Source organism: Notothenia rossii, assembly GCF_949606895.1.
Source record: "Notothenia rossii genome assembly, chromosome: 5".
NCBI classification, from domain to species: domain Eukaryota; kingdom Metazoa; phylum Chordata; class Actinopteri; order Perciformes; family Nototheniidae; genus Notothenia; species Notothenia rossii.
In genome coordinates, this window is record NC_136903.1 from 69668125 (window position 1) to 69694043 (window position 25919).

A 25919-nucleotide genomic window follows, 5' to 3' on the forward strand; every position below is an offset into this window, starting at 1 on the left:
AAGACCTCCCTGGAACTCAGTCATTGATCAAAAGCATTGTAGGGTATTGAGAAAGTCTGAAGTTGTGGTGCCGAGGTTAGCATCAATTAGCATCGACTGATTAGCATTCAATTAGCATCAACTGTGTATTTTCTAATGAATTTCTGAGCACCATTATCGTCTGATCAAATGTGTGGAGAGCCAAGGACTGTGCTAAGAGAGAGAACGTTTGCGAACAAAGAAGAGAAACAATCTGAGATAGTCGTAAGGCAGAGATGCACCGACTGTGTTTGTTTAATTAAATCAAGGAAGAGGTGGCACAGTTGATTTATGGTTTACTTTTTAACCTCTAATCTCGATGCAAGAATATAAATATATTCTTATCAATAGTGACGCCATCCTGCCTATTCTTTCGATAAGCTTGCTTTTGCATAAAGAAAGCAATAAGGTAAACAAAATTAGGTAGCTGAGATAATAACAGTGGCCTGAGTAACAGAGCAGTATGCGTGTGTGTATGTGAAAATGAAATTAAAATGTGCAACACTTGCTTGCACGATCAAACAACATCAATCTGTCAGTCATTTTACCCTCAGTAAAATACATTTTTCCCTTTACAGTTTTAGGGTACATCTGAAACTCACTCCCACAACCCATCAGAGACGGCACTGACCTCACCACCTTCAAAAAACGTACAAAAACTCACCTCTTCAATCTGGCTTTTAATGTGTGATTGTTTTTGTATTGCTTAATTTTAACTTGACTTTAACTATATGTATTTGTTGTTCTTTTCTTTTCACTATCTCAGTAAAGCGACTTTGAGCACCTGTAAAAGCGCTAACAAAATAAATCTATTATTATTATTATGTCATTAAAAATGATACCTTCCTCGGTTTCAATACCTCATTCGAAAGGAGTCAAACATTATTATCATCTTAAGAATGTTTCACGGTTGGTTTTCAAGTTAAAATTAACATTCTTCTCTTCAATATGTTCTCGGAAATTAAAAATGACATATCTTCACAGAAAGCTTCTGCAGGAATTCCCAATCAGAGTGAAATGTAACTTAATACATAATAGTGTGCTTTCTGAGTTAGATAACAGCTTCTGTGCAGCAATTTAGCTTGAAGCTCCGAACGAAAACATTCACCCAGTAAAACACAGACAGTTTAAGAGATTTTAATGTGCTTTTTCATACAGTATATTGTATGCATATCCAGCATAGCATTTCTCATACATATAACTCTCTTATATCCAGGGAAAGTAGAGCTGAGAGGATGATTAACAGTCAGTCTACCATAACATTACTTCTGCCGTACAGTGGTGGCACAGCTCAGCCGCCTCAGAGGCTCCCCTTGTACTCGGAGGGCATAATACTGTTCCAGCTGTCTTCAACCGAATTTTCCAACTGCAAAAAGTAATAACACTGAGAAACAAATATCTAAAAACAATAAGTGTGCTGAGGTTAAATACATAATTTACAGAAAAAAAGCAAATAAAAACAGAGGTTAACAAATACAAAGTTGGAAAATAAGTCAGAGAAATCAGCCATATCCTAACCATTCAATACTCTGATTATACTTGATTTAAATCCACAATTCACAGCAGTTTAGAGGCAAAAAACTGTCCCCTGCTTCTTCATCGTAATCAATATGACTATGATATCCATCATTATCATCATAACCATCATCGTTGTCGTTAACATTGTCTCTATCTTTTTATCTTTGCATTTCAAGCTCCCTTTCTTATCCAAGGTAAGGGTGCTCACTTTGGAAGTTGTAGTCCGGACACACTTTTTGCACCAGCTTGTAGTCGATGCTGAGGAAAGAGATGAAGATGCAGATGACCTTGAAGGGTTTGGCACAAAGCCAGGCGGCGTGGGACTGGGTGTGCTCCGTGAAGCAGGTCTGAGAGGGGTCATACAGGCAGGGTTTGGGCTTCTTGGATCTGTTGGTCTTCTCGTACTCCACCCGACAGTTAAAGGTCTTTATCTCTTTGTGGTTGACGGTGGACTGCTGGGTCTCCCGGATCTGGACCTCCTGCTGAGTGTGAGGGTGTAGCTGATGGTGCTGCTGCTGCTGGTGGTGGAGGACCTCAAACTCCACAACTTTGGTGGGCGGCACAATGCTGACCGACACGTTCCCAAGGCTGGACGAGTTGTGGCGGAAGTAAACGGTGAACGTGCCGTTGATGTGGTCCACGATCTTCCCTGTCACCAACAAGCTGAACTTCATGGTCTTGACGTTGAAGTAGAAGTCTCCCCAGCCGAAGATCTTCTTGGTCTTCATGTTTGTCTTTAGCGAGGGCTTGCGCTTAGAGCGGTATCCTGTCTGGTCCAGCAGCAGGGACTGATTCCGGGCCGGGTCGTAAGGGTTATAGAAACTGTAGGTGGGCGGCTTGGTTTTCATAGGTGTCTGGTCGATGGAGGTGGAGAAGATACGTGTTTGGTATGGAGGCTTCACCACTCCTCCTGAGGGTCCACCCATTGTGCCTCCTCCTATGCCATAGGGAAGAGACTTCATCACAGACCCCACTGGGCGCAGGTCTGAGAACTCCACCTGCTTCTCCAACCCTTGGACCTGAAGGAAAAAAGACACAGAAAAGAGAAGAAGAATGTAACTTTAGTTACAGTGGGCTATTTTCACTTTCACATATTCTCCAGGACAGAAAGCAGAAGTTGTGCAAGGATAAAACGTGTTACTGGTTATAGTTTGAAATTGATATTTAGCAAATTTCAAAACTGATAGCAATGTTGCTGACTATAGCCTTAAAAGACTTCTGTTAGTACTGGGATTGAATAAGAGATGAAGAGGCAGAATTATTTAAATTAAATCTTGAAACCGTCTGGACAAAATCTATTAAACATAAAAAAATCTGTTATGTCCAATTTCATTTTACACACATTATCATAATCCTAAGTGTTGTTTAGGTCACTATCAGAGAGATAAGTTTTACCTCACATGCATTTTATTTCCATATGCACCCAAGTTGTTGGATGTGGCTGTGTTTCATCTCTCGAATTCAAGAAAACAAAACCATCTATTTTTGTTAACACACTTTAATTTTGTTGTCAGTGTTGCTCCGGAGAGAAAAACAACTCTGCATGTAAGGTAATGGATGTGAGCCTTTGTTAGTTGAGACAGCTTTCTGCCTTTAATCCACAGCCTAGGTGGTTATTCACTGCGCTGATTGACTGGAAATGTTCCCCTGCTCTCTTTCATGTCTCATCAATCACATCACTGCCATGTTCACATCCATATGCATGTATGTACACAGTCTAAAACACACACAACTCAGCACACAAACACATTTGCACACATGCAAACTTCAAGCTGGAAGCTGTCATGAAGTGACAGCGAGAAGAATTACAGCTATTCGGAGGTTAAATATGCTTCCCATGAGGACGCATTTGGATAGTTTTTAAAACTGTTCTGGTGGATAAACAAACCAAAGAAAAAAATGAAAGCATTTCAACAGAAGTACAGGATGAGATCTTTGTGTCTACTCATGCAAGGACAGTTTCCGTCTCCCTTCATTTCTATCCAGGGCAGTGGAACCGACAGGTTTGTGCCAAATCGTTCCTCATCCTTCATCAATCACTGAACCTAATAATAACTCTATATTGCTATCCACGAAGGCAAAGTGCAGTGCTCAATTCAGCTCCTAATGTATTCAGTCATTCAATTAATGTATCTATGTCTTTTGGCCATTCATTAACATGCCCGCAGATCTCATTTCTAAGTAGATTGATTGAGGGGGAAATAACTGAAAGATTATTGACCACTGGAAGAATGAATTACCAAAATAGGGCAGGTGTTGATAAATGAGCAGTGACTAGGAGGCCGAGGTTTTTAACAGACCTCACTTCCCTTTGGTGCCATGCTAGGATGCCTTTGCAGTGGTCTTGCGATTTTAAGCCGGTGAATTTGGGATGAGAGCCGACTTTGGTGTTGACAGGCAGGGATAAGCAACTGTTGATGGCAGAAAAACACAAGATAACATACGGCAACAAACAGTGTGTACAGCGCATGCTAGATGGGGACTTTCTGTGAATGCGCTGTCAGCAGTGCTGTCAGCGAGCTCCATGTGTTGCCATCTGTCAGGCTAACACTCTGCTGGTGCAGTTCCAATAATTTCTCTTGCTGATGGCGAATAGAGCCCGAACTAGCACCATCATCATAATCCTTAACCATCTTCAGCGGCTACATCCCGCTAGGAACCTCAACCTAACCTTCAGGGTCAGCCGTATGAAGGGGGCTGGGGTCGGAGCGGGTATTTGTGAGTGGGGAAAAGCATCCATACACAGTCAGCAACTTTAACAAACATCGATCGAGTGGGAAAAGATGTGTATGGAGAGAGGGCTTCTTCTTCCGTTGCGTGAAAGTAATAAAATGCCAACAGAAACCAATGAATGGATGGACTTCCTATTAGCATAAATATGAAATATTTTTTGCGCTGGACAGTAAATCTATTTAAAGGGTGAGGATTTGTTAGAAGAAATATCAGATATTTTCTCTTGACGTGAAATCCATAAGCTATAGACTTTTTTCAAAACAGCGGATGTTTGCTATAAGGTCACATCAGGCTGCCACAACCAGCGAGAGATTGACGGTTTGAGAAATACATCTTCACGCTTCCACTATTCTGTTAGGCTAAAATGAGTGAAAAGGGACTTTTAGAGCAATTGTCTTTTCTCTAATTGTTAATCTAGAGGTTCATAATCAGGAATTGGTGATGTTTGACACTCTGCTAATGCTAATGTTATTTTAATGCAATCATTGTTTAAGGATTCACTTTGGCTTTGACTATAGTACAGCAGCTCATGGTTTAAGCCTTTGAACATGGGTCACTCGCTCTTGCAGGTGAGTACATTTAGAAAATTAAGCTGGGATAAACTAAATAATCCTCTGTAGGTCGTCTGTGAGCTGTATTAAAGTGCAGGTAAAGTTGTGTTTTGAGTGAATGATACAATCAGCAACAAAAAAGACAAGTTATGTTCAATAGGATCATATATTGCAAGGATCTTTTTCACGAACCAAGGTTTATAATGGCTCTACTTAAAAGGGATTACAAATGTATTCAAATCCAAAATGATCCACTCAAATGTATAAGATTGTACTGCAATAAATCCAATAATTGAGAGATTTTACTCATACCGGTAACTACAAAAGTGGGCTCTATGAATGTTTGAACCAATTTTCATGACAACTCAATATCTGGAGATATATTTCAGTATGGACTGACCGGATTACATTCCCTCGAGCTATGCCACTTGCATGGTTTATAATCTCAATCTGAACATGATGAGATAAAGGTTTTGCTCCCTAAAGAAGCTGCACAGCACCACAGATTTCTCTATTATCAAATTAAACATAAAGCAACAGCGCTGAGTCTTGCTGAAATACCTCCTTTTATAAATGAAAAACCATATCAGGATGGTGTAACTTTGAACTCAATAAGCACAATAGAAATACATTAAAAGTAGTAAAGTTGTAAAAGTTTAGAGACAACTTGACTTGGGTGAAACTTTTTGTTTCTGCTTGTGGTTATTTTGGGCTCCCAACCGGCAATGTCCCCAGATAGTGAAGCTCTACATGTGTCAACACTACATTAGTGTTTCCTCCATTTATGTCTGAGATTCCGGTTGGCTCGGATGCTGGGGGGGCGGAAGCAGAAGATGGAATAAGTATTGTGGTGGACTTATACATATGTATGAAACAGGCAACTCAATAACAGCACAATCATAGAAAGAACAATCAGATTACAGAGTTCGGGAGATAGAGGGAGATAGTGAAGAAAATGTTATTAGCGGAGAAGTGAGATGAGGAGAAGGGAGAGTGGGAAGATCTTGTACATTTTCTAGGAATGGCGCACATTAATCATCTTTAACTTCATTTGGAGGAGCATAAGACTAAAAAAAGCATCTTTAGTTGCTGCTTAGGTGGGAGGCCTATCACATACCTGGAAGTACATGCAGGAATGAAATGTAGAGATTGTTCAGTCATGAGTGTGGCTCAGACCGAGTGACAGAACAAGAAGACGCACATACTGGCAGGTAGAGAAGGGTTTATAAAGAGGAAGTGAAAGACTGTGCCGTGAAGGGCACTCACTTATTAAATAAGAGAAGGTCAGAAGAGCTCTAGAATTGACTGCTGAAACCTGATATATGACATGCCGCCACAATTAAGATTTCTTTTTCATCATTAAGGGACGCTTTGGATCAATGGCAGCACCCCTGCTCTCCCTTTCTTTCACACTCTCGCTGTCTATCGGGTATCTGATCCTCAGTCAGCAGCACGCTCTCTCACCTTTATCCACAACTTAGCAGCAAGCTCTCTCACCTTTATCCACAACTTCTACAATTCCTTGATGGCGAGAGTATTCAGAGCAAAAGGAGCTCATCGGCTCCCCTAGCCCACATCCTCCCCTGCCTCCCATCCTTCCCCCCTGAGGACTGATGAGAAAATGAGAGCTGCTTGTCTCACAGCTCTCTCCCAGGCCTGCTCCTTTGTTTAATTGGAGTTTTATTGGCGACAATCAATTAATGTCTATCTGTGCTCCAGGCTGCATTGATCTGCTGTCACAGCGAAGAGTCAAATGTACAGTTACACTCCCACCGCACTAAAAACCACAGGCTCTGATGCCAGCTACTGAGTTTTTTTACTTTCTGTTTCTTCTACTTTACTGTTTGTTGTGATTACAATCAAAAATAGCTTTTGCTTTTTCTTCTCATTTTCAGGTTTAGCTCATTGTTCGTCTAGGAGAGTAAGAGAGGCCACAAACTATTTATAAGCAGTTTGAGGGGACACATTCATAAAGAGAAGTTGAATGCAAATCAGATTTCACTTTGAAGTAACTGTTTACTTTAAACGCACCTAAATGCCATACATCTCTTCAAGGTGCGGGTGAAAAGTGCAACATCTGGAGGTTTTACAAAAAAGTCATCTTTCTGTAGCTCTAAACGTCAAAGATTTGTTTTTTTGGATGGGGTCTGAGGTCGGTGCTGGTCTTTCTTTCGAGACTTTTGAGAGATCAGTGTCGCATTTACTGAAGTAATCGTCCTGGAATATTATCATTTAACGCAACTTTACTCTACAGTTTTTACTCCTCTGTTTTTATCTGACAACATCAGTTACCAATTACTTCTCAGCTTCACATTATTAAAAATATATATATATTAAAATACTGAAGAAGGATGTGTTATTATAGTCACACATTCTAGTTATATAATAAATAAAGCTTCTGAAATGAAAAATTCTGGGAAAGATTAGTACTTTTGGTAATGTGATTGTAATGTATACTATGATGAGAATATTTTTTACATTCGAGTAACATGTTGAATTTTTCCTATATTTCTCCATTGTGGTTGGTGCCTGTAGTGACATTTAAATACAAATATTTGAGTTACCCAATCCCGCACTATAGATACAATTGAGATTCAGAAGGCCTCACAGGGAATGGGTCAGTGTATGTCTTGGTCATTGGATTTCCTTTTCACAAATGGATATTCAAAAACTAAAAACGACTGGATATTTGATTTTTGTTTTCAAATTGAAAAACCAAAATTGAAATACAAGGCGTTTTTCTTTATCATGGTCAAAAAGGGATTGACTAAACTTAAAAAACGGGATGATTTTCATTTTCTACTTCTCAAAACAAAAAATAAAATCACTAGAAAACAAAAACAAAAAAACTACTTTTCATATTCTGCTACCGGAAGTTACCTTACAAAATAAGAGCGCAGACGAAACTCACGGAAGTGATTTCAAAACAAAATCACTCGTAGGCTATGCTAAAATCACACTTTGAATCACTAAAGTATCCTGTTGAAGGAACTGTGGTTATTATAAACAAGGGGAATTTAGCGATCACAAAAACGGCCAAGACACACTTTGAGCCCAGAAAATGAATGTTATTAAGGGCTGTAAATATAATAGGCCTATTTCTAAAATGGACAACATTGTTAGGAGATTTCAACTGATTCTGCACTGCGGTCTACTCAGCCGTCTGGGTGACCAGATGTCCCGCTTTGTGCGGTATTGCACAGCATTTTCACGACTTTTGGTGCGTCCCGCAAATTGAGACGATGTCCCGCATATTTCATTTTGATTGGCTAAAACGCTTTTCTAAAATCTGATTCATGACATGAATCAGATGCGGAGAAAGGCCGGGTCGGTTCGCTGACGGCCGGCCACATTGTCCCACACAAACATACTCTAGAGCAGAAGTGGCTTGATTTTGTTCTCAGAACAAAATCAAGCCACTTCTGCTAAGTTTGATGAGGGAATTCTTTTTTATTGCCATTAGTTCTTTGTGAGATCGATCCTGTTAGACTCAGTAGGCCTACTACTGAAACTACCCCCACAAGTACTATGAAGTACTTACTGTGTACTTTTCCAGTAATCCTCTGTCAATGTCCCCTCCTGAGTACAAGAATGCATGTTTTTCTTTTAATAAGCGTTAGAAAACATTTTTTCCTGAGACTGATATTGTTGGACAGAGTATTTTAAGAGGATGGTAGACTTGATATCAGCAATACTTCCAGTCAGTACTCCGGCAGCAGCATTTTTACACCTTGGAAAGTCGTTAGAGTCTGGCCTGGATAGCTGGTCACAAATATCCTTCAGCACACTGACACACTCTGTCACTCTGGTTGCCCTCTTATGATGCTGCTGTCTTTTAATATATAACTATTTCTCAGCCGCTAATTCGTTCCTCGCAGATTCTTCAGTCTCATCAGCCTCATCCTTCCATCAGTCCCAGTCAACGCCTCTTGCACACTTCCAGTGTCTGACTCCATATGATATTGTCCTGATGCTGTAAGGGTGATGCCCCATGATCAGAAAATGTGTGTCAAGGACCTCATATTATGTCTGTCATTAATGTTACATCACCCATTATAACAATTTTCTTTCCTTTTTTCTCTTCTCTTAACTGAATAGTCCTGTCTTTAAGTGTAAAACAAGGTAAAGTCCTTTTCCTGCACCATTTGAATACTTCAAAAACAGGCATTTTTACTGTATGAGTTTGGAGAAATTACACAATTAATGGCCCAGAATTGTACTTTATAAAGTATAAATCTTGTGGTGCTTGAAAAAATACACACTGGCTAAGCCGGCCAGGATATATGCCTTTTTTGGAGCCCTTTTTTGCAATATTTATTAAAATGTCACTTGTTATTTAAACAAACCCCTATCTGAGGATAATACAAGCAACCATAAAACGCCCTTTATCTAGAGAGCCATTGAAGCCCATGAAGAATGTATCCTTCCACAAATCTTTTCATCTGCTGTATTAATAAAGCTACCACGTGTTTTCAAATTCAAGTTAAGGCACTATCTGTGCAGAACATTACAAATATTCTTAATTTGCAGTATTTTATTTTAAAAGTGTTCAGAAAGACTGCATCAAATATGCTATATATCTATATGATATCAATATTGTTATTAACTTCAATCAAAGTCAATTTAAATAGCGGGCAAGACTATCCAAGGGGTAAAAATGCTGCTGCCGGACTACTGACGGGCAGTATTGCTGATATCATGTCTATTATCCTCTTAAAATACTCTGCCCATCAATATCAGTCTCATGAAGAAAGGTATTTTAATGCTGATTCAAAATAGCAGAGAAACATGCTTTCTTGTTCTCAGGAGGGGACATTGACAGAGGATTACTCAAAAAGTACACAGTAAGTACTTCATAGTACTTGTGGGAATAGTTTCACTAATAGCCTACTGAGTCCAACAGGATCGATCTCACGAAGGACTATTGGCAGAAAAAATAATAACAATCTCGAGAGACGGCTGAGTTGAGCGCAGTGCAGAATCGCTGTTAGTTGAAATCTCCAAACAATGTTGTCCATTTTAGACATTGGCTTATTATATTTACAACCCTTAATAACATTCATTTTCTGGGCTCAATATGTGTCTTGGCTGTTTTCGTTGTGAAAACAAATGGACCGTAGATACACGGATTGACCGTCCTCATCTGCGCTCTTATTTTGAAAGACAACTTCCGGTAGCAGAATATGAAAAAACGGGGGGGGGGGGGGGGGGGGGGGGGGGGGGTTGTTTCTGGTTTCTAGTGATTTTATTTTTTGTTTTGAGAAGTAGAAAATGAAAATCATCCCGTTTTTTAAGTTTAATAAATCCATTTTTGACCATGATAAAGAAAAACGCCTTGTATTTCAATTTTGGTTTTTCAATTTGAAGACGAAAATCAAATATCCAGTCGTTTTTTGTTTTTGAATATCCATTTGTGTAAAGAAAATCCAATGACCAAAACATACAATGACCGGAATGGACAGTTGAACAATCCATTTCTTAGGGAAAGTTTATCTCTGCTTTTTGTTTATGTTATAGTTCTGTTGGCTTCACTTTTTGCAGTCGAGTGTGTAGCAGATGAGAGTCATCACCCCCAAGTAAATGTAAAGCTGCCCCTGTGAAGGAGTTCAAGTATCTTACAGTCTTGACAACTCAGGGTAAAATAGAGTCAACAAGTATATGTGGTTAGGGTTAACCAACCACAGGAAGCGAATTAATGAAAGCCTGTGAGGATACTTTTGTCTAGCTCCAACTTTATGATTGTGATTTATTTGTGATCTTGAGTTAGGTGGTGGATAGTTATTGTAGTACAGTAGCTGACTGAACAGGCCTAAACATGTGTTTGGTCGTGTGTGTGAGGCTGTGTGTATCTGTCCGCAGCTATTCTCTCCTAATCCTACAGACCCCTCAGCCTAATAGTTTTTGGTCACCGTTTTGACTGGTTGCTCAATTAATCAAGGTGATTCATAAAACGTATTATTAACTATTATTACATGGCTTAGTTGAATACTCGACTCTGATTGGTCAATTCGGAACACGTGACACGTTGTTAATCCAGTAGTACACAGACCACTCTCAAGGATTTATTGACCGTTGTTAAGGACGCTCACATCTGCACAAAGAAGTTTGGTCGATTTAAATGTATACAGTTTGGCTGAAAAGCAAACTGCATGCAGTTTACTTTTCGAACTGACAAGGCAAGAGCGACAAGAAAACAGCGGAGAAGTAACGGGCTGAAACCCTCCTTTTTACGCAGCGGGGCAGACATAGACATCAAACGGCAAAACATATTCAGTTGCCAGTTACTTTGGCATTAGGGCAGGGATATCTAGATACTTTCCAAGGTTTGACATAATGAATTGTAGTGATGGGTCGTTCGCGAACGATTCGTTCTTTTTGAACGAATCTTTGAAGTGAACGAGATGAATTGATTCCTCCCACAAAACGATTTGTTTGTTTGAGTCGCCGCCTTCCGCCAAAAGCTAAAGAGAAGCAGTTTGGGAACGACGAACTTAAAGAACTGTAGGAAACAGTTCAGAACTGTTTCCTACAGTTATTTTATCTTATCCCTTTCTTTCAAGAGGAGGGTCCCGTTAGGGCCCCTCCAAAATACTGGATGTTCCATCTACATAGAGTTGGACTTTATTGTTGGACTCAGTACTAGTTGGACTTCTACCACAAGTAGGCTTGAAGTTATTTTACCTGTGTACTTTTTCAGTTATTCTCTGTCAAACTCCTGTGGCAGAAAATCATTTTAGCTCTCATAAAATATGGCAGAAAACATGCAGTTTGACAGAGGATTAAAACTGTAATCAGAGCCCTCTCATCTGAGCTCCGTTACACACACACACACACACACACACACACACACACACACACACACACACACACACACACACACACACACACACACACACACACACACACACACACACACACACACACACACACACACACACACACACACACACACACACACACACACACACACACACACACACACACACACACACACACACCCTCCTCAACCTGTCCGCCGTACAAGGCGTACATGCCTCAGAGGAGGCTACTAAAGAGACGTGTTACCATGGAAACCAAACAATGGTGTAGCTGAATTAAAGTCCGAGTGGAAACAGTCGTGTGTACTGTAAATCAGATTTAGTCAGAAATCGGGAGAAAGGCGGGAGAAATATGACCCCGGGAGTAAACCGGGAGAGGGCAATGAAATCGGGAGTCTCCCGCTAAAATCGGGAGGGTTGACAAGTATGCGGGTAGCAATTCTCTTCCCTCCCTTCAATCTAACCCTTCCCTTCCCCCCATCCTAACCCTAACCCCAACACCTCAATGTTTCAATGTTGATATGACGTAATTTAAATTAAATACAGGGTTTTAATTTAAAAGTTTTATTCTGAAAAACCCGGAAGTTCACACTAACTATTAACTTAACCCTTTTATTCTGAAAATTCTTCATTTTCGGTTAGCATTAGCAATGTGGCTAACTTTTTGAAAACCGTGAATTGAAGGTGAAATGACATATGATGTTGTAAACTAAACACACTGGGATTAACACTCATTTATTGACGCTGAAATAACGTTTCATCATAATTATATATATATTAATAATATAAGATATAATATGTTACTTTATATACCTGCATGTGCCATCCGACCTCTGCAGCTCATCCAGAATGCAGCTGCTCGTCTGGTCTTCAACCTTCCTAAATTCTCCCACACCACGCCGCTCCTCCGCTCCCTTCACTGGCTTCCAGTAACTGCTAGAATCCACTTCAAGACACTGGTAATTGCGTACCATGCTGCGAATGGATCTGGCCCTTCCTACATCCAGGACATGGTTAAACCATACACCCCAGCACGTGCACTCCGCTCTGCATCAGCCAAACAGCTCGCTGCACCCGCACTGCGAGGGGGACCCAAGTTCCCATCAGCAAAAACACGTGGATTTGCTATCCTGGCTCCAAAATGGTGGAATGAGCTCCCCATTGAAATCAGGACAGCAGAAAGCTTGCACATCTTCCGGCGCAGAATGAAAACTCATCTCTTTCGACTCCACTTCGAGCGATATAACTATTAACAAAGCACTTATATACTAATAAAGGACTGGCTTATCTAAAGCCAGTTGAGTAGCACTTGAAATTTTTTAGCTCTATGAAACCTGATGTACTTATATGATTCTGTTTTCTTCAAGTTTGTATTTTGTTGGTCGAACGCACTTATTGTAAGTCGCTTTGGATAAAAGCGTCAGCTAAATGCAATGTAATGTAATATACAGTCTATGGTAAGTACGGCGATGTTGCAAAACAACTAGGGTCGTGGGAGTGCAGCCTCCGACAGCCTCCGACGCTACAGCTTCATACTATTGGTTCTTCTTCTTCGCCTCGCTGCACATTATCCCTTACTTGAATTCCGTCATTAACGACTTACTCACCACTAAACCTACAGATAGGGGCTAGGACTGTTCAAAAACGGCTTCAGTAGCAAAAACCCCTTGTGGAATTTGTTTAGGTTTAAAAAAACAAAACCTAGTCAGTTGCTGTTCTCGCTTTTGTGGCTCAAAATCTGCCATCCATATAGAAAAGATCAATTCTATACTAAATATGTTATGATCCACTAAATAAGGCACAACACACAATGAATAAGTCCCTGTTTCGTTATCTTCACTGCCATCTTGACTGTAAGGATCAATGCAGCATAAGAGAGCACAGTGGGACAATATAGAGAGATTCAACTCTTCTTTGTTTGGTAAGGGGGAAGGAGACCTACCTGACTTTACTTTTCTAATTGTACCAAATGTTCTCATATGTAAATGTACTACTAGTGTAGCAAATAAAGTAGTAGTAGAGAAGGTGTAATTACCAAACAGATGGGGCTGAGATAACTTTTTGTATCCGCAACAGGCGCACTGTAAACATGTGTTTGATTGTGAGTGTGTGTGTGTGAGCATGAATGTACATTTCTTTATTGTGTGTTTGGGCTCACTTTTGGTTTGAGAGAATAAAACCTCGAGCGTGCAGCGGGGGCTAGAGACAAAGCTACTTGCATTGAAAGGGGCCAGACCAGTTAAGTGGTTTTGGCATTTTACAGTTGTTGTACTGTAGCATCATACAGTATATGTTTAATTGAAGCGGCCTATAGGGCTGATCCGTACTGTAAATCTCATCCTGGGGATTACATGTCCCATCTGCCCTGCAATACCCTGAAATGTCATAGCATGCGGCTAAACAGAAGAATGTCTTACCCCTCACAACTGAACAAGATGTCTCTGGACAGAGCTGTCAAGAGACACATTAAATATGATATGACAATTTGAGTCTATGTCTGTTTTGCATTTCATCATTTGACAAAGGGCTCCATGCTGCTATTATAATATAACCAATTTGTGAAGCAAATAAAAAGTATAAGGTATACTTCAACTTATTAGGTGATGTTAATGTGGTGCTGTGGCTCAGACATGTCCAATTTTCCTAGCAGTGATTCCACTCTGTTTTGACAACGATCATATAATAAAAAAATAAACTTTATTCCTTCTTACAAAAAAATTTGAGAACCGAAAATGACATTTAATTACAAAAAGCAAAATAAAGCCAGGAGGAAAAAAGATAAACCAGTGGGGGGCAAATGGAGGGAGAGAGAGAGAGAGAGAGAGAGAGAGAGAGAGAGAGAGAGAGAGAGAGAGAGAGAGAGAGAGAGAGAGAGAGAGAAGAAAAATAAAAGGCACTAAAAGCGATTTCGCAGTCCAGTGGTGTCACTGGATTATCATGAAAATGAAAGCTACTGACTCAGGGAGTATCAGGGAGCAAGGAAATGGAGCCGAGACAGATAACACAGTAAGGGAGAAGAAGAAAATGAATATGAGAACGAGTGTAGAGAAAGCAGAGAGGACTGTAAGACAATGTGAGGGGAAAGTGCACAGAAAGAAATAAAAGGTAAAAAGACAATATATATACGAGACACAGTGAGATTATAAGTGCAATAAGACAAACATGAGAATCACTTCACACCATAGAGAATAATCAGAGGTTTCTGAGAAGTAATATCTTTAATATTGTTTCGAGAGGACCAGCTCAGCTCTGGAATTATTTTTAGTTAAAGAAGGAATAGAGTCTTTTTCCTGTGTATCTGTCAAAATGTAAACAGTATTCTGGATGATCATGAGCAAAAGTTTCATATAAAATAAACCGCACTTTCCGTATAGGCCGACATCTAGTCGAATACACGGATAAAGCTTTATTAAAGTAAGATCAAGCATCAATGGGGAAGGAAGAAATGAAGACAGAAGATGGTACTCCCTGCCATTTGACATCTACATATAGTAAGAGGATTTATGGAGGTATTGTGTGCTAGCTTAAGTGTTATATGCTGTCAATACTGCAATTTATTGCAGATTCCAGTAAGATTGGACTGAGAGGGAAATATAGAAATCCCCGGTCGTGGCGTGCAAGGAGACACATGCAGAAACAAATCTAAACGTGATGCAATACAAACCTCTAAGGCATTTTTTCATTTCTGTTGCATAGTTATGTCCATTTATATGGTTCCATACATATATATGTTTTACTGTATTTGTCTTAACGACATGTCAAATCCTATATCAACACTTGAAGGATTTCTCTTGGTTAGTTTGGCAATTATTGCACAATTTCAAACAAACTTTATTTATCTATACTATTACAAAGAGAATTGTTCCCCATGCCCAGTCAATTAGTTGACCATAATATTCTGCAATGGACTGATCATGCAAGAAGACAGTCATATAATTAATGCTGCATTTCTACATTTGTAAGTATAATATATTATCTGCTTTGAAAATAAAAATAACATTACTGTCCTGTAAAAAAAAACCTACAGTCAGCAGCCGTTTAGCTTAGCTAAGCACAGTTAAAGTGATGAAGGAAAGGGGAATCTACGATGACTAAGCTGGTTGTTTCTAGTCTTCATGCCTGGTTAAGATAACTCGACTGAAGCCATATAAGAAATGATGATTATATGACAGATATGAAGTGGTTTTTGATCTTCAGTTACTAACAATATAAAAGCAAATAAGCTCAAAAAGTCAAACTATTCCTTAAAACAGTTTCCTCTTTACTTACTGCATTACACAGTTGAAATGTACAACATTAATGATGGCTCTGCATGCATGATACCAAGTGGGATGCAGCTATAATTAATGTTATCGAATACATCTGGGCTTTTCTTAGTATTACATGTCAAAAGGTCTGCAACAAAAAAGGTCTATTACTATTTAAGATAAACACATTTTAATCTAAACTGCTGCCAACTTTCACACTCAGCTGTAATGTTATCCTGTGCACATTAGGAGAGTGAATCACTAATTTAAAAGAAACATCCACGGCTAAAAACTGGAGGTATGACACAAGAAAACCCTCTATAGCATGAAGAAATAAAGTAAGGTTATATAATAACAAAGCCCCTAACACACAATGCCTTTTGTAAAACAAGGTTGCATTAGAGAGCTGTGTAAGACATTAACCCTCGAGACTGTACACTCACCCAGTGTATGAATCACTGCTAAAGAAAGCCAACGCATTGGGCACTGCTGCCAGCATTGTGAGTGGGAGTTTTCATTCATGTATGTTTTTACACAATGCTGCCGCAGCACAATCAGTGTTAACATGAATGCCAAATGTAACAGCAAAAAAAAATGTGGACTGCGACAAATATCAAATAAACGAAAACAATTCATTCAAATGTAGCAACAGCCCTTAAAGGAGATCAGTCAGGCTTTCCTGTATTTATATATTTCAGGTTAATATGAACCAATATGAGGGATAATGAGAGCAGCTTAACAGCAGCTGTCAGCTGGTTTGCCTTCCTCAGGGCATTCAGTGATGCCTGTGGCAAGGTAGGTTGTTAGTCTACCAAACTGTGGTAAAGGCCTTATTGTATTATACAATGGGCTACAAACAGGTAACATGATGCAATAAGAACTGGAGTAGAGCCACCTCACTGGGGCGAAATCAGCCAAAAAACAATACAGGCAACAACATACACATACCCTAAAAAACATTACATTTTTAAATCTAGCAAAAGCCCTGATAGCCAATAGGAAATGTCAATGAAGATGAAAATGCACTTTATAACGTTTTCTTTGAGTGATTCCTGGAAGTAGAGTTTGCAGTGCTATTTCTAAAAGGATACTAAACAATACCAATACAACTCCAAGGCACTCCTCTTTTCAAGCAATTAAAATGAATCTTGTATATTAATGTTGGACCTAAAAACAAGTCAGACGTGTCTTTGCAGCAAGCCTTGAAGGCATTTTAATTGTTTAAAAAGAGAGCGTCTTGGAGTCTTTTTGGTATTTCTTCATCTGATATTATTCTGAGAGTAAGCCTGGGCAGGTATTCTGTACGTTATTAAAGGGATGTTAGGGTTCCTTTACACTGATACCTGAACATGTTGAGTGCATATATCCTGGCATTTGAAAGTAAGACGCAGTATGGAAATGCTATGAAACTGGAAATAAGTAAAGATGACATGGGAAGTCAATTGAGTTCATAATGATCAACAATTATTACTGCAGAATATTAATGTTATATCAGTACTAGAATGGACATAACATACACATTGTTTCACACACACATGTAAATAATATGTACATGACTAAATATGTATATATGTTCATTTTAATGAATTTCTTATTTATATTATTTACCTTTTTTTATCTTTGATTTTATCCTTAATTGTATTAATCTGTGTGAATCTGTGCTGTCCTGTTTTTCAATCTTACCCTGTTGCAGTTAAACTACTGAATTTCCCCACGGGGATTAATAAAGGTCCATCTTATCTTATCTTACTAATGGAAAAACTATAGGAAAAACTGGAATATGGATCTTTTAAAACAAAAAAAATGATTAAAATAGAAATTAAAATGAAAAAAGTTACTTTATGTTTTTCAATTGTAGTCTTGCAACTTAACTTTGGTTTTTCACTATTTACCCTCATCACTTTTTTTTAAATCACGGACAAACAGGGCCGAGAAAAGCGAGCTCACATTTCATGTTTTCAACATCTCTCTTTACCGTCTGCCAAAAGGTAGACGAGACATGGAGAGAATACCAACCGCAGTAGGCTATGCTTTATCTATAAAGTCATTAGAAGATTTTTGCTCTCAGGAGCCTGACTTCAGTGGCCATAGATCACGGCATGCAGGAGTCCTCCCTTGTTCCTCCTATCTTCCTGATCACATCAGATCAGCATGCCGGAGTGTTTTCTCTGCACTGGCTGGGTGGGCAGACTTCCCACATGTCTCCAGTGATGCCACGGCACCTGATCAATCACCCAAAGCAACTCTTTGGGGACCCGTCGGAGAGGAAGGGAGGGACGGAGGAGCGGAGAGGCATCGCTGGATGAGGCGGTCTCGTTTGCATGCGGGATGGCAGGCAATGCATCAAAAGATGACAGCCATCCCATTCTTCCTTAAATAAGAGTGGTGAGACTCTTGCCGGCTGTGCCTTAACTTTAATCATTCATCTAAATAACAACTGTTGCAGAAGTCTGCTGCCAGAGGGGGGCCGCGGCCAGGCAGGCTGCTATGGACGTGGGGAACATGAAAACTGACGTGGCGCTACTGGATTTCTCATTTGTAAACGTGTAAACATATATTTGACTTAGATTGCAAAAGCACAAAAGCGCTTGTCCTCATCACCCACAGCCCCCACCCCCCCTCTTCTCTTTTTCATAGATTTATGTATTGAACAAGTCTGAAATTCATCAAGGTTAGAGCTAGCCGGTTTCGGAGGAGGTGCTCGCGCTCTGGCAGCATGAGTGACGTGTGGAGCAGCTAAGTGACAGTGATTGATGCCCTCTGTGTTTCGCAACTTAACAAGCACATATAAACACTCACTCTGCAAACACACAACTAAACAGTAGAAACATTTGAGATAAATGAAGAATCAAATAAACACAGGGGACTGGCAAAGAAGAAGAAGGACTATCTATCTGCATAATGAAAAGATGAGAAGAGAGGCAGAGCCTCCCAGCGGGTGAGGCCGAGCCGGGGAGACGTCAGTTGGGGAGGGATACTGGGACACATGGGCCTGTGACAACTCCGACAAGTCACCCAGGCGGCAAAATAAGCCCCGTTCCTCACATTTGTTTCCAGTGCTCATCAGTAGGAGAGCTGGATGACGGATGGACTGGCGCTGGGCGCGACGCGAGCATGTCAGAGTTACTCACCATAATAAAGACCTGCTCTTTTTTCTGCCTCCGCCTCTTCCCAGCCACCTGCGGTCCCACTGCCTACAACCCATTTGATTTCATTTTAATCTGCTGTTTGTTTTCTTCCTTCGCCCTCAATGTTTCCATCCTTTATTTATTCAATTTCTGATATGCCATCCATCCCTTCATTTGTTCCATTCTTCCTTAATTTCTTCCTTCACTTGCTTGTTCTTGCATCTTTCTTGTCTAATCCGTCCATCCATAGCTTTAACATAACAACTGGCTCTTGGTTTTTCCTTTTTTAATTCCTCCCTCTCTTCTTCGTCCATCTCTCCTTGTCCTCTACGTTCTCTTGTTCTCTTATCATCTTTCTACATTCCTCCATTCTTCTTTTTCCTACCCTGTCTCCATCCACCCATTCAAACATTCCCACCATTCTTCTTTCAGTTATCTTCCTTTGGATCATTGTGCCAACAAGAGTATTAAAACAAAGTCACATCAGAAATGCTACTCTGCTGCTTGACGTTCGGAGCAAACATGTTCGCTTAATAAAATAGCCGCCATCGTCCAACCATTTTACTAATTAGAGTTTTTTCATTTGATTCACATGGGCGCTGATTATATTTAGTCTTTTCCTAATATCTTATTTAATTGTTCCCAATCCTCTTTGGGCACAATTGAATAAGACGATACAGTAGCATAGGCTTTTAATGCGACGCCTTTTCTGAGCGCTCCTCCATTTTCTGTGCGACCATTCTTGTTGAATATCTTTCAGCATTTCAGGAAAGCCCTTCTGAAGTCACTGTAGAAAATGGAGGACGATTTTGGACGTGTTCGTCTATCCTTATCATAATATGTCAGACAAAAACAAAGTCTTCATAACAAAGACCTAAAAGCCCATTTGTGGGAGCAGATCGTCCAGGCGGATGAATGTTGCTGCTGGAGAGTGTTTTACTTTTTTTGCCTTATGCAGATCTTCCTCCCTGCTCTACAACTGCCTGACTGAGCTGTGAAAAGCTCATGTGCATCCTTCTGTTAGTGGTCATCGTGAAAAACAATGTCAGACAAACAGATAGTTGCAGAAATAGATCATAAAAAGCAAAAGGCTGATGCAAGTCTTTTAAAACACAGGCGGTTAGTGTGTTCATATGGTTCTATGAGGCTCTCCCCACCGCCCTGATAGCACCTCTGTCAGCAACAATTATATATGGACCAAGACAATCTTACTTTTTTCCATTCTTTTTTTAACGTCCTTCTTTGCTTTATTATGATGTCCCTTGTTTCATTTTTCCCCCCATTTCCACCCACCTGACTTCCTTTCTCCCATTCCTGCCTCGAGTAACCCTTTCCTGCTTCCATCCACCCAACCGGTCCATTCAGTCATCCATGACTCCTGATACTTTGTTACTTCATTTCTTTAACCCTTCATCCTTAAATAAATCCCTCCATTCGTCCTTCCTTCCCACTTTCCTTTCATCCGGCTGCCAGAGCTCAGGCCTCCCAGCCTCTCTCTCCCTGATTTGGGAGTCAGCCGAGTTATGGGATGTAAAAGGATGATTAGACAAAGATGAAAAGACTAAGCGTTTCCATGTCTGCTCCTTTTCTGCTGTGAAGGATGCTCTCCACGTTATGGGGCCTAAGATGAGTGTGGTTTTGCGGGGCAAAGCTCAAACCTTGGAAGGGATACGTGGCTCTCACCTTTGGGGCACACTGACTTCACCGGGGCTGATGGCAGAGTTAATTGGAGAGAAAACAGTGGGAGGTTCCAATGAATAAAACCCCTCAGAGATGCTGGCAGCAGGACAGGGCGTCATTCCCCTTTCACTTCAAGGTTATGGACACTCACTGAAACACACACCTGCTACTGAAGCTGTAGGTCCTTGTAAGATTATTTGCATAGAAAGCATATTAGCTTCACTTAATATTATGATTTGATAAATAGGAGCTGGATATAACACGATACATAAGATAGATAATGATAACGTAACACAGAGATTCAAAAGGAACAATGTATGGCAGGTTTTTCCCCTCTTCTGCCTTTTGGATGCCTTTGCCAGTGTATAAATCACCGGCTTCAAGGACGCAGCATTGGGACCCCTAACTGGGATCTTTCACATCCACCATCTGGACGAAAAAAACAAAAAAAAAACAGAGTGCTGACCAGCGGCCCAGCTCTCATTCTGTTCCTTTGGATGAACTGCAAGATCGGGGGTGGGCGTATACTGAAAGAAAACTAATCAGTCTAAATACTGCTTAGTATGTACTGCATTTGAAAATCTCTAGCAACAATATTTTGATGGAGTCTCAAACAGACAAAAAAGGGAGAGGAGCTGTCAGTGTCTCTGCTCAACCAGAACTGTCTGAAGTATTCATTCACACTCTGCCTTCGCTCGCCCTCCTCCAGAGACAATGTCCTTCCATAATTCGCCTGGGTTTCACACCAATATCTGAGCAGATATGAACAGAAATGAGAAACACAGGATTGTCTTTCAACAGACAATTGTGTCCAGTGCGTTATTTGTGTCATGCTCTCCACTCCTCTCAGCCTTTATATCTCTGGGCCGTTCGTCTGCATGCCTGCTGTCTTTCCATCAGGCCAAAAACATGACTGAAGACAGCAGTATTCCACTTTCTCTCTAATCGGACAGTTGCTTTGTTTTAGCTCGGATAACCTCACCTGCAGCGTGCTGCCCGGTGGCTGATATATAACCTGATTTGCACACACACACATAAACTGACATTGTCCTTGATCACAGATGCCAACATTCATAATACACATATTAGGGGTTACATTTCTGGAGCCTATGTTGAAATCAGTTTATTACTAGGTAGGTTCACACGTATGAGGAATTTAACTTCATGTCATGGTGCATACATAAAATATAAAACAAAGCATTTACAAAAGTACACAGATAGCAAAATATATTCAGAACAATGTAATACAAATATAGTAAGATAGCAATAAAATAAAGCAGTAATTTACGAAGAAATAGAATGCAGTGAATTATAGAATATGAAATATGTGCAGTAACCAATATTTAAACATTGTGTGCATTAATGTAATGCGTATAGAGTCTGCGTTGTGGCTGAAGTAAAGTGTCAAACTTCTCTGAGATGCAAAAAGGGCGACAAATGATAATAACTTTCATTACAAAACTGCAGATCATTTTCTTGATGAATAATGAACATTTTCAGGAAATAAAATAAAATTCCTATCACAATTTCCAGGATCACAAATTGATGCCTTTACTAGAAATTGTCACACCAACTGTTCAAAACCTATTAAAATCTATAATAAGCAGATATTGGCTGCTGTACTGGCCTGGCTATTGCCTGAGCCTTGCTGTAGAGATCTGTAACAAGATTAAAATAACAACAGATTATCCAAATCACTAGATTTTGAGCAGCACTTGTGTCTTGCCCCATATGAATTAAAATAAGCAAAGTCCTTGTGTCCTTAGGATAATTGTAAAGGTAAAATGTTGTCAATCCCACCTTTGTCTGATTTCTGCAAAAAGAAAACCAACAGTTTTTCAGCGAACTTGAAGCAAGAGATTTGTATAGAAAGTACAATTGTGGCACGCTGATAGCTACATTTGTATTACTGACCTGCTCTCTCACAGTGCTTGTGTTGATCCAACAGCGATAAAAGGCTCTGGACAGACCGAGACTTGTGACTAATAGTCCAGCAGGATCTCTGGTTCAATTACCGCATGGAGCAGTATACTATGTCCCTGGGCTAGATGCTTTACTGCAATAGCTTCAGCAAACACACACTCTGAAGCACGCACACACAGCCTTTATAAATGTGATGTCACTGACCAAAGGATATCAACACTGATGCATTTCTCTCCCTCGTTTTTTCCCTTAAAGATATGTCCAGAAGAAACGCATTGGAAGATTGGATATTGGCACTATCTAAATGAATGTTTTCAGGCCCTGGGGAGGCAAAGGCTCACTGCACCGTCTGGGTCTTTAAAAATAAGGGGACAGATGATGAAAAGCTTGGCTGAAGCAGCTCATCCACAATGAGTGAGGAAACTCAGGAAATTAATAGTGACCTCAGGAGTCAATATTTGCCGTTTTAATAGATATTCTTTGACAGTTAGTTGTTTTTAAGTGAATTCATAGTTTCACTCAGCTGACAATTGGTCATTTTGTTAATTTAAAACCAAGGACTTGTGATCTGCATCTTAAGTAAACACAGCAAAAACGATGTCACACTGTTTTGTTCCCTGTAGCACAGTCACAGTTTGGACATTATGTGCTTAAACAGTGTAATAAACAAAACCAGCTCGGCCTTGGGATTCACAGAAGCAACAAATTATGGGCTGCAACAAAAGCACGAGTAGAATTTTCCCGAGCTCCCCACTGGTACAACCAGACCTGCAGAAAAACTGAGCGGACTGACAAACGCCCACACAGCGTAAACACAAGACGGGTCTGAGGATCTGGCGTGCTTCCAGAGCAGATGGGTGGGATGGGTAGGCTAGTAAGGTTTGCCTGGTGGGTGGGGGGTGCAGGAGAGTGCCAATCTGTCATTTCTAACAAGCCAGGAGACTTGCAGCCAGGGCAGGTCACAGACACAGGACACACACACACACACACACACACACACACACACACACACACACACACACACACACACACACACACACACACACACACACACACACACACACACACACACACACACACACACACACACACACACACACACACACACACACACACACACACACACACACACACACACACACACACACACACACACACACACACACACACACACACACACACACACACACACACACACAAATGCCCGCTTCTCGTCCTTATGCAGGCGTCACATTCCAACTGTGGCATTCCCGCTAATTAGAACACAAATTAATGATCCAAGCAAGGGAGACAGGCTGACTCTCCCTCCCTCTAGTCAACATTCAGCCTTCCTCCCAGTTGTGTGTTCCTCTGCATTGGCTTCTGCTACTTGTTCTTTGTGCTTTTTAAATTTATTTTTAAATCCTTTTAGCATTTTATTTGTATGCACTTTCTTCTTCTCCAACACGGAGAGACAAACTGAATGTAGATGATACATTTTTTACATTTATCATATTAGAAGACATTTTTAGACTGAAATACAAAAAAAGCGTGTAGGCGGAGATGAGCATGCCAACAGTAGCCTGCTTTGGTCAAACTTGTAAATATGTATGTATGTATGTATGTGAAGCTGTCATGAATGTAAATTATTCCCCTTTTTAATCCAAGGGATTGTGTTGAACAGTAAAAAAAATCACCATTAAATTAAATGTTATAATCTAAAAAACTAACTTTTCAACAACAGGAAAGGGGTTTTTAACGTCTCAACAGATAAATTCAAATCTACTACGATATATCGCAATTTAACTTTTACAAATTTACATTAAAAACAGGACGCACAATGGACCTTCGAGTGACGGAGGCCAGTTTGAGGTATACAGTTCAGAAGTGGTTTTTCTTCTGCAAACCCTAATAGGACCACGAGCTGCACGGCTAACCAAGCTATTCAACTTACCGCAGTTAAGTAAGCTAAATAGTTCGGATAGTATGGCCTGCTATGGTATTTTTATGAAAGGTTACGGCTATGTTGTCTGGGTTAATGTCAAGTTCTCATAATGGAAATGTCGCAAACCATTTTTGCATTCAAATGTACCAATGACACCTCATGACAAGGCATACACATTCATAAAGACACTTTCATATTCATGACTGGTGTTAGGTCAGTCTTTCTTACAATAATTTAGTAGGAATGCTGACACAGCACTCCAACTATCTGTTATTCGACGCACAAAATTCTTTATTATTCCGCCGGGTTATTTTGCACCACTTCTTCTCCCACATTCCACATCGCAGAAACTCCGTTCAAACATCAAAACGTTCAGCTCGGTCGGGAATCGATGGCTATTACTTTTATCATTCATAACTTTCATAATTCCAGAGATACATCCCATAATTCATCACATTTTTAACATGGAAGTCAATGGAGAAACTCTTCACAATCTTCATGCAACTTCAACTGCTAACTGGTCCTTCATACTTTCACTCAGAAACCTCATTTCAACTTTAAAATGTTACACATCTTTCTGACATTATTTGTGTAACACAACTTTTAAATCTGATTCGTACTTTTACAGATATTAAACATTGTTCAGACCTTGGTAAATAGGCCTTCTTCAGATCTTAGATTGTGTGATGTCACAGCTAGAGTGGAGGACAGATTTAATCACCATGGAAACCTTTGATCTCTGGACATGTTGTTAGCTCAAATATAAACGCCTGTGTCATGGAACACGATGATGACATAACTCCAACTGACATGCTCAGAGCAGCAGACTTCAAATAATGGTTAACAAAGCTCTACGTCAATTATGGGGTGTCATCATATGCCGTTTCCATGGAAACGCATCCCTCGCCATGAAACACGATGTCACTGTAACTCCAATGGACACGGTCCGATCGTCCCCAAACTTCACTTGTATATCACCGGTCCATGCCTCAACAGCTCTACGCCAAATCTGAGATCTCACCACAGGCTGTTTCCATGGAAACGCCCAAAAAACTCGCCAAAAAACACAATGTTGTCGTAACTGATATGACAGTTAATGGTCCAGCCCTCAACATGTCTATGTGCCATTAGTGAGTTTTCCTCAAAAGCTGTTGTCATGGCAACGCATCCCTCGCCGTAAAACACGCGATACAGCCATCAAAATATATACGCATATTATGGGGTGTCATCAAATACCGTTGCCATGGCGACAGATCATTCATCATCAAGTTAGTTCAATAGTTTGCAGTTCAAATATTCGGCTGCTTTTCCAAGCTTTTTTACTTTCTTTTCTTCTCTCATCACACATTCAAGCCCCCAGTGTTCATGTATCATTTCAA

The 25919-nt window shown here is 40.2% G+C and overlaps 1 protein-coding gene across 6 annotated transcripts in view; it reads right to left on the reverse strand.

The window, feature by feature from the left end:
* Positions 1-1139: 1139 nt before the first annotated feature.
* The window catches only part of LOC307041007 (neurexophilin-4-like), a 150002-nt gene continuing 125222 nt past the window's right edge, over positions 1140-25919 (reverse strand). For 4 of the 6 annotated variants that reach the window (XM_079684301.1, XM_079684300.1, XM_079684299.1 and 1 more), the window contains one exon: positions 1140-2555. In XM_079684301.1, the coding sequence (XP_079540427.1) occupies positions 1722-2498 (777 nt within the window). In that variant the 5' untranslated portion in view covers positions 2499-2555 and the 3' untranslated portion in view covers positions 1140-1721. Of the gene's footprint in view, positions 2556-12451; positions 12965-25919 lie in introns of those variants that run through there. The other 2 variants (XM_079684297.1, XM_079684298.1) reach the window with 2 other exon arrangements.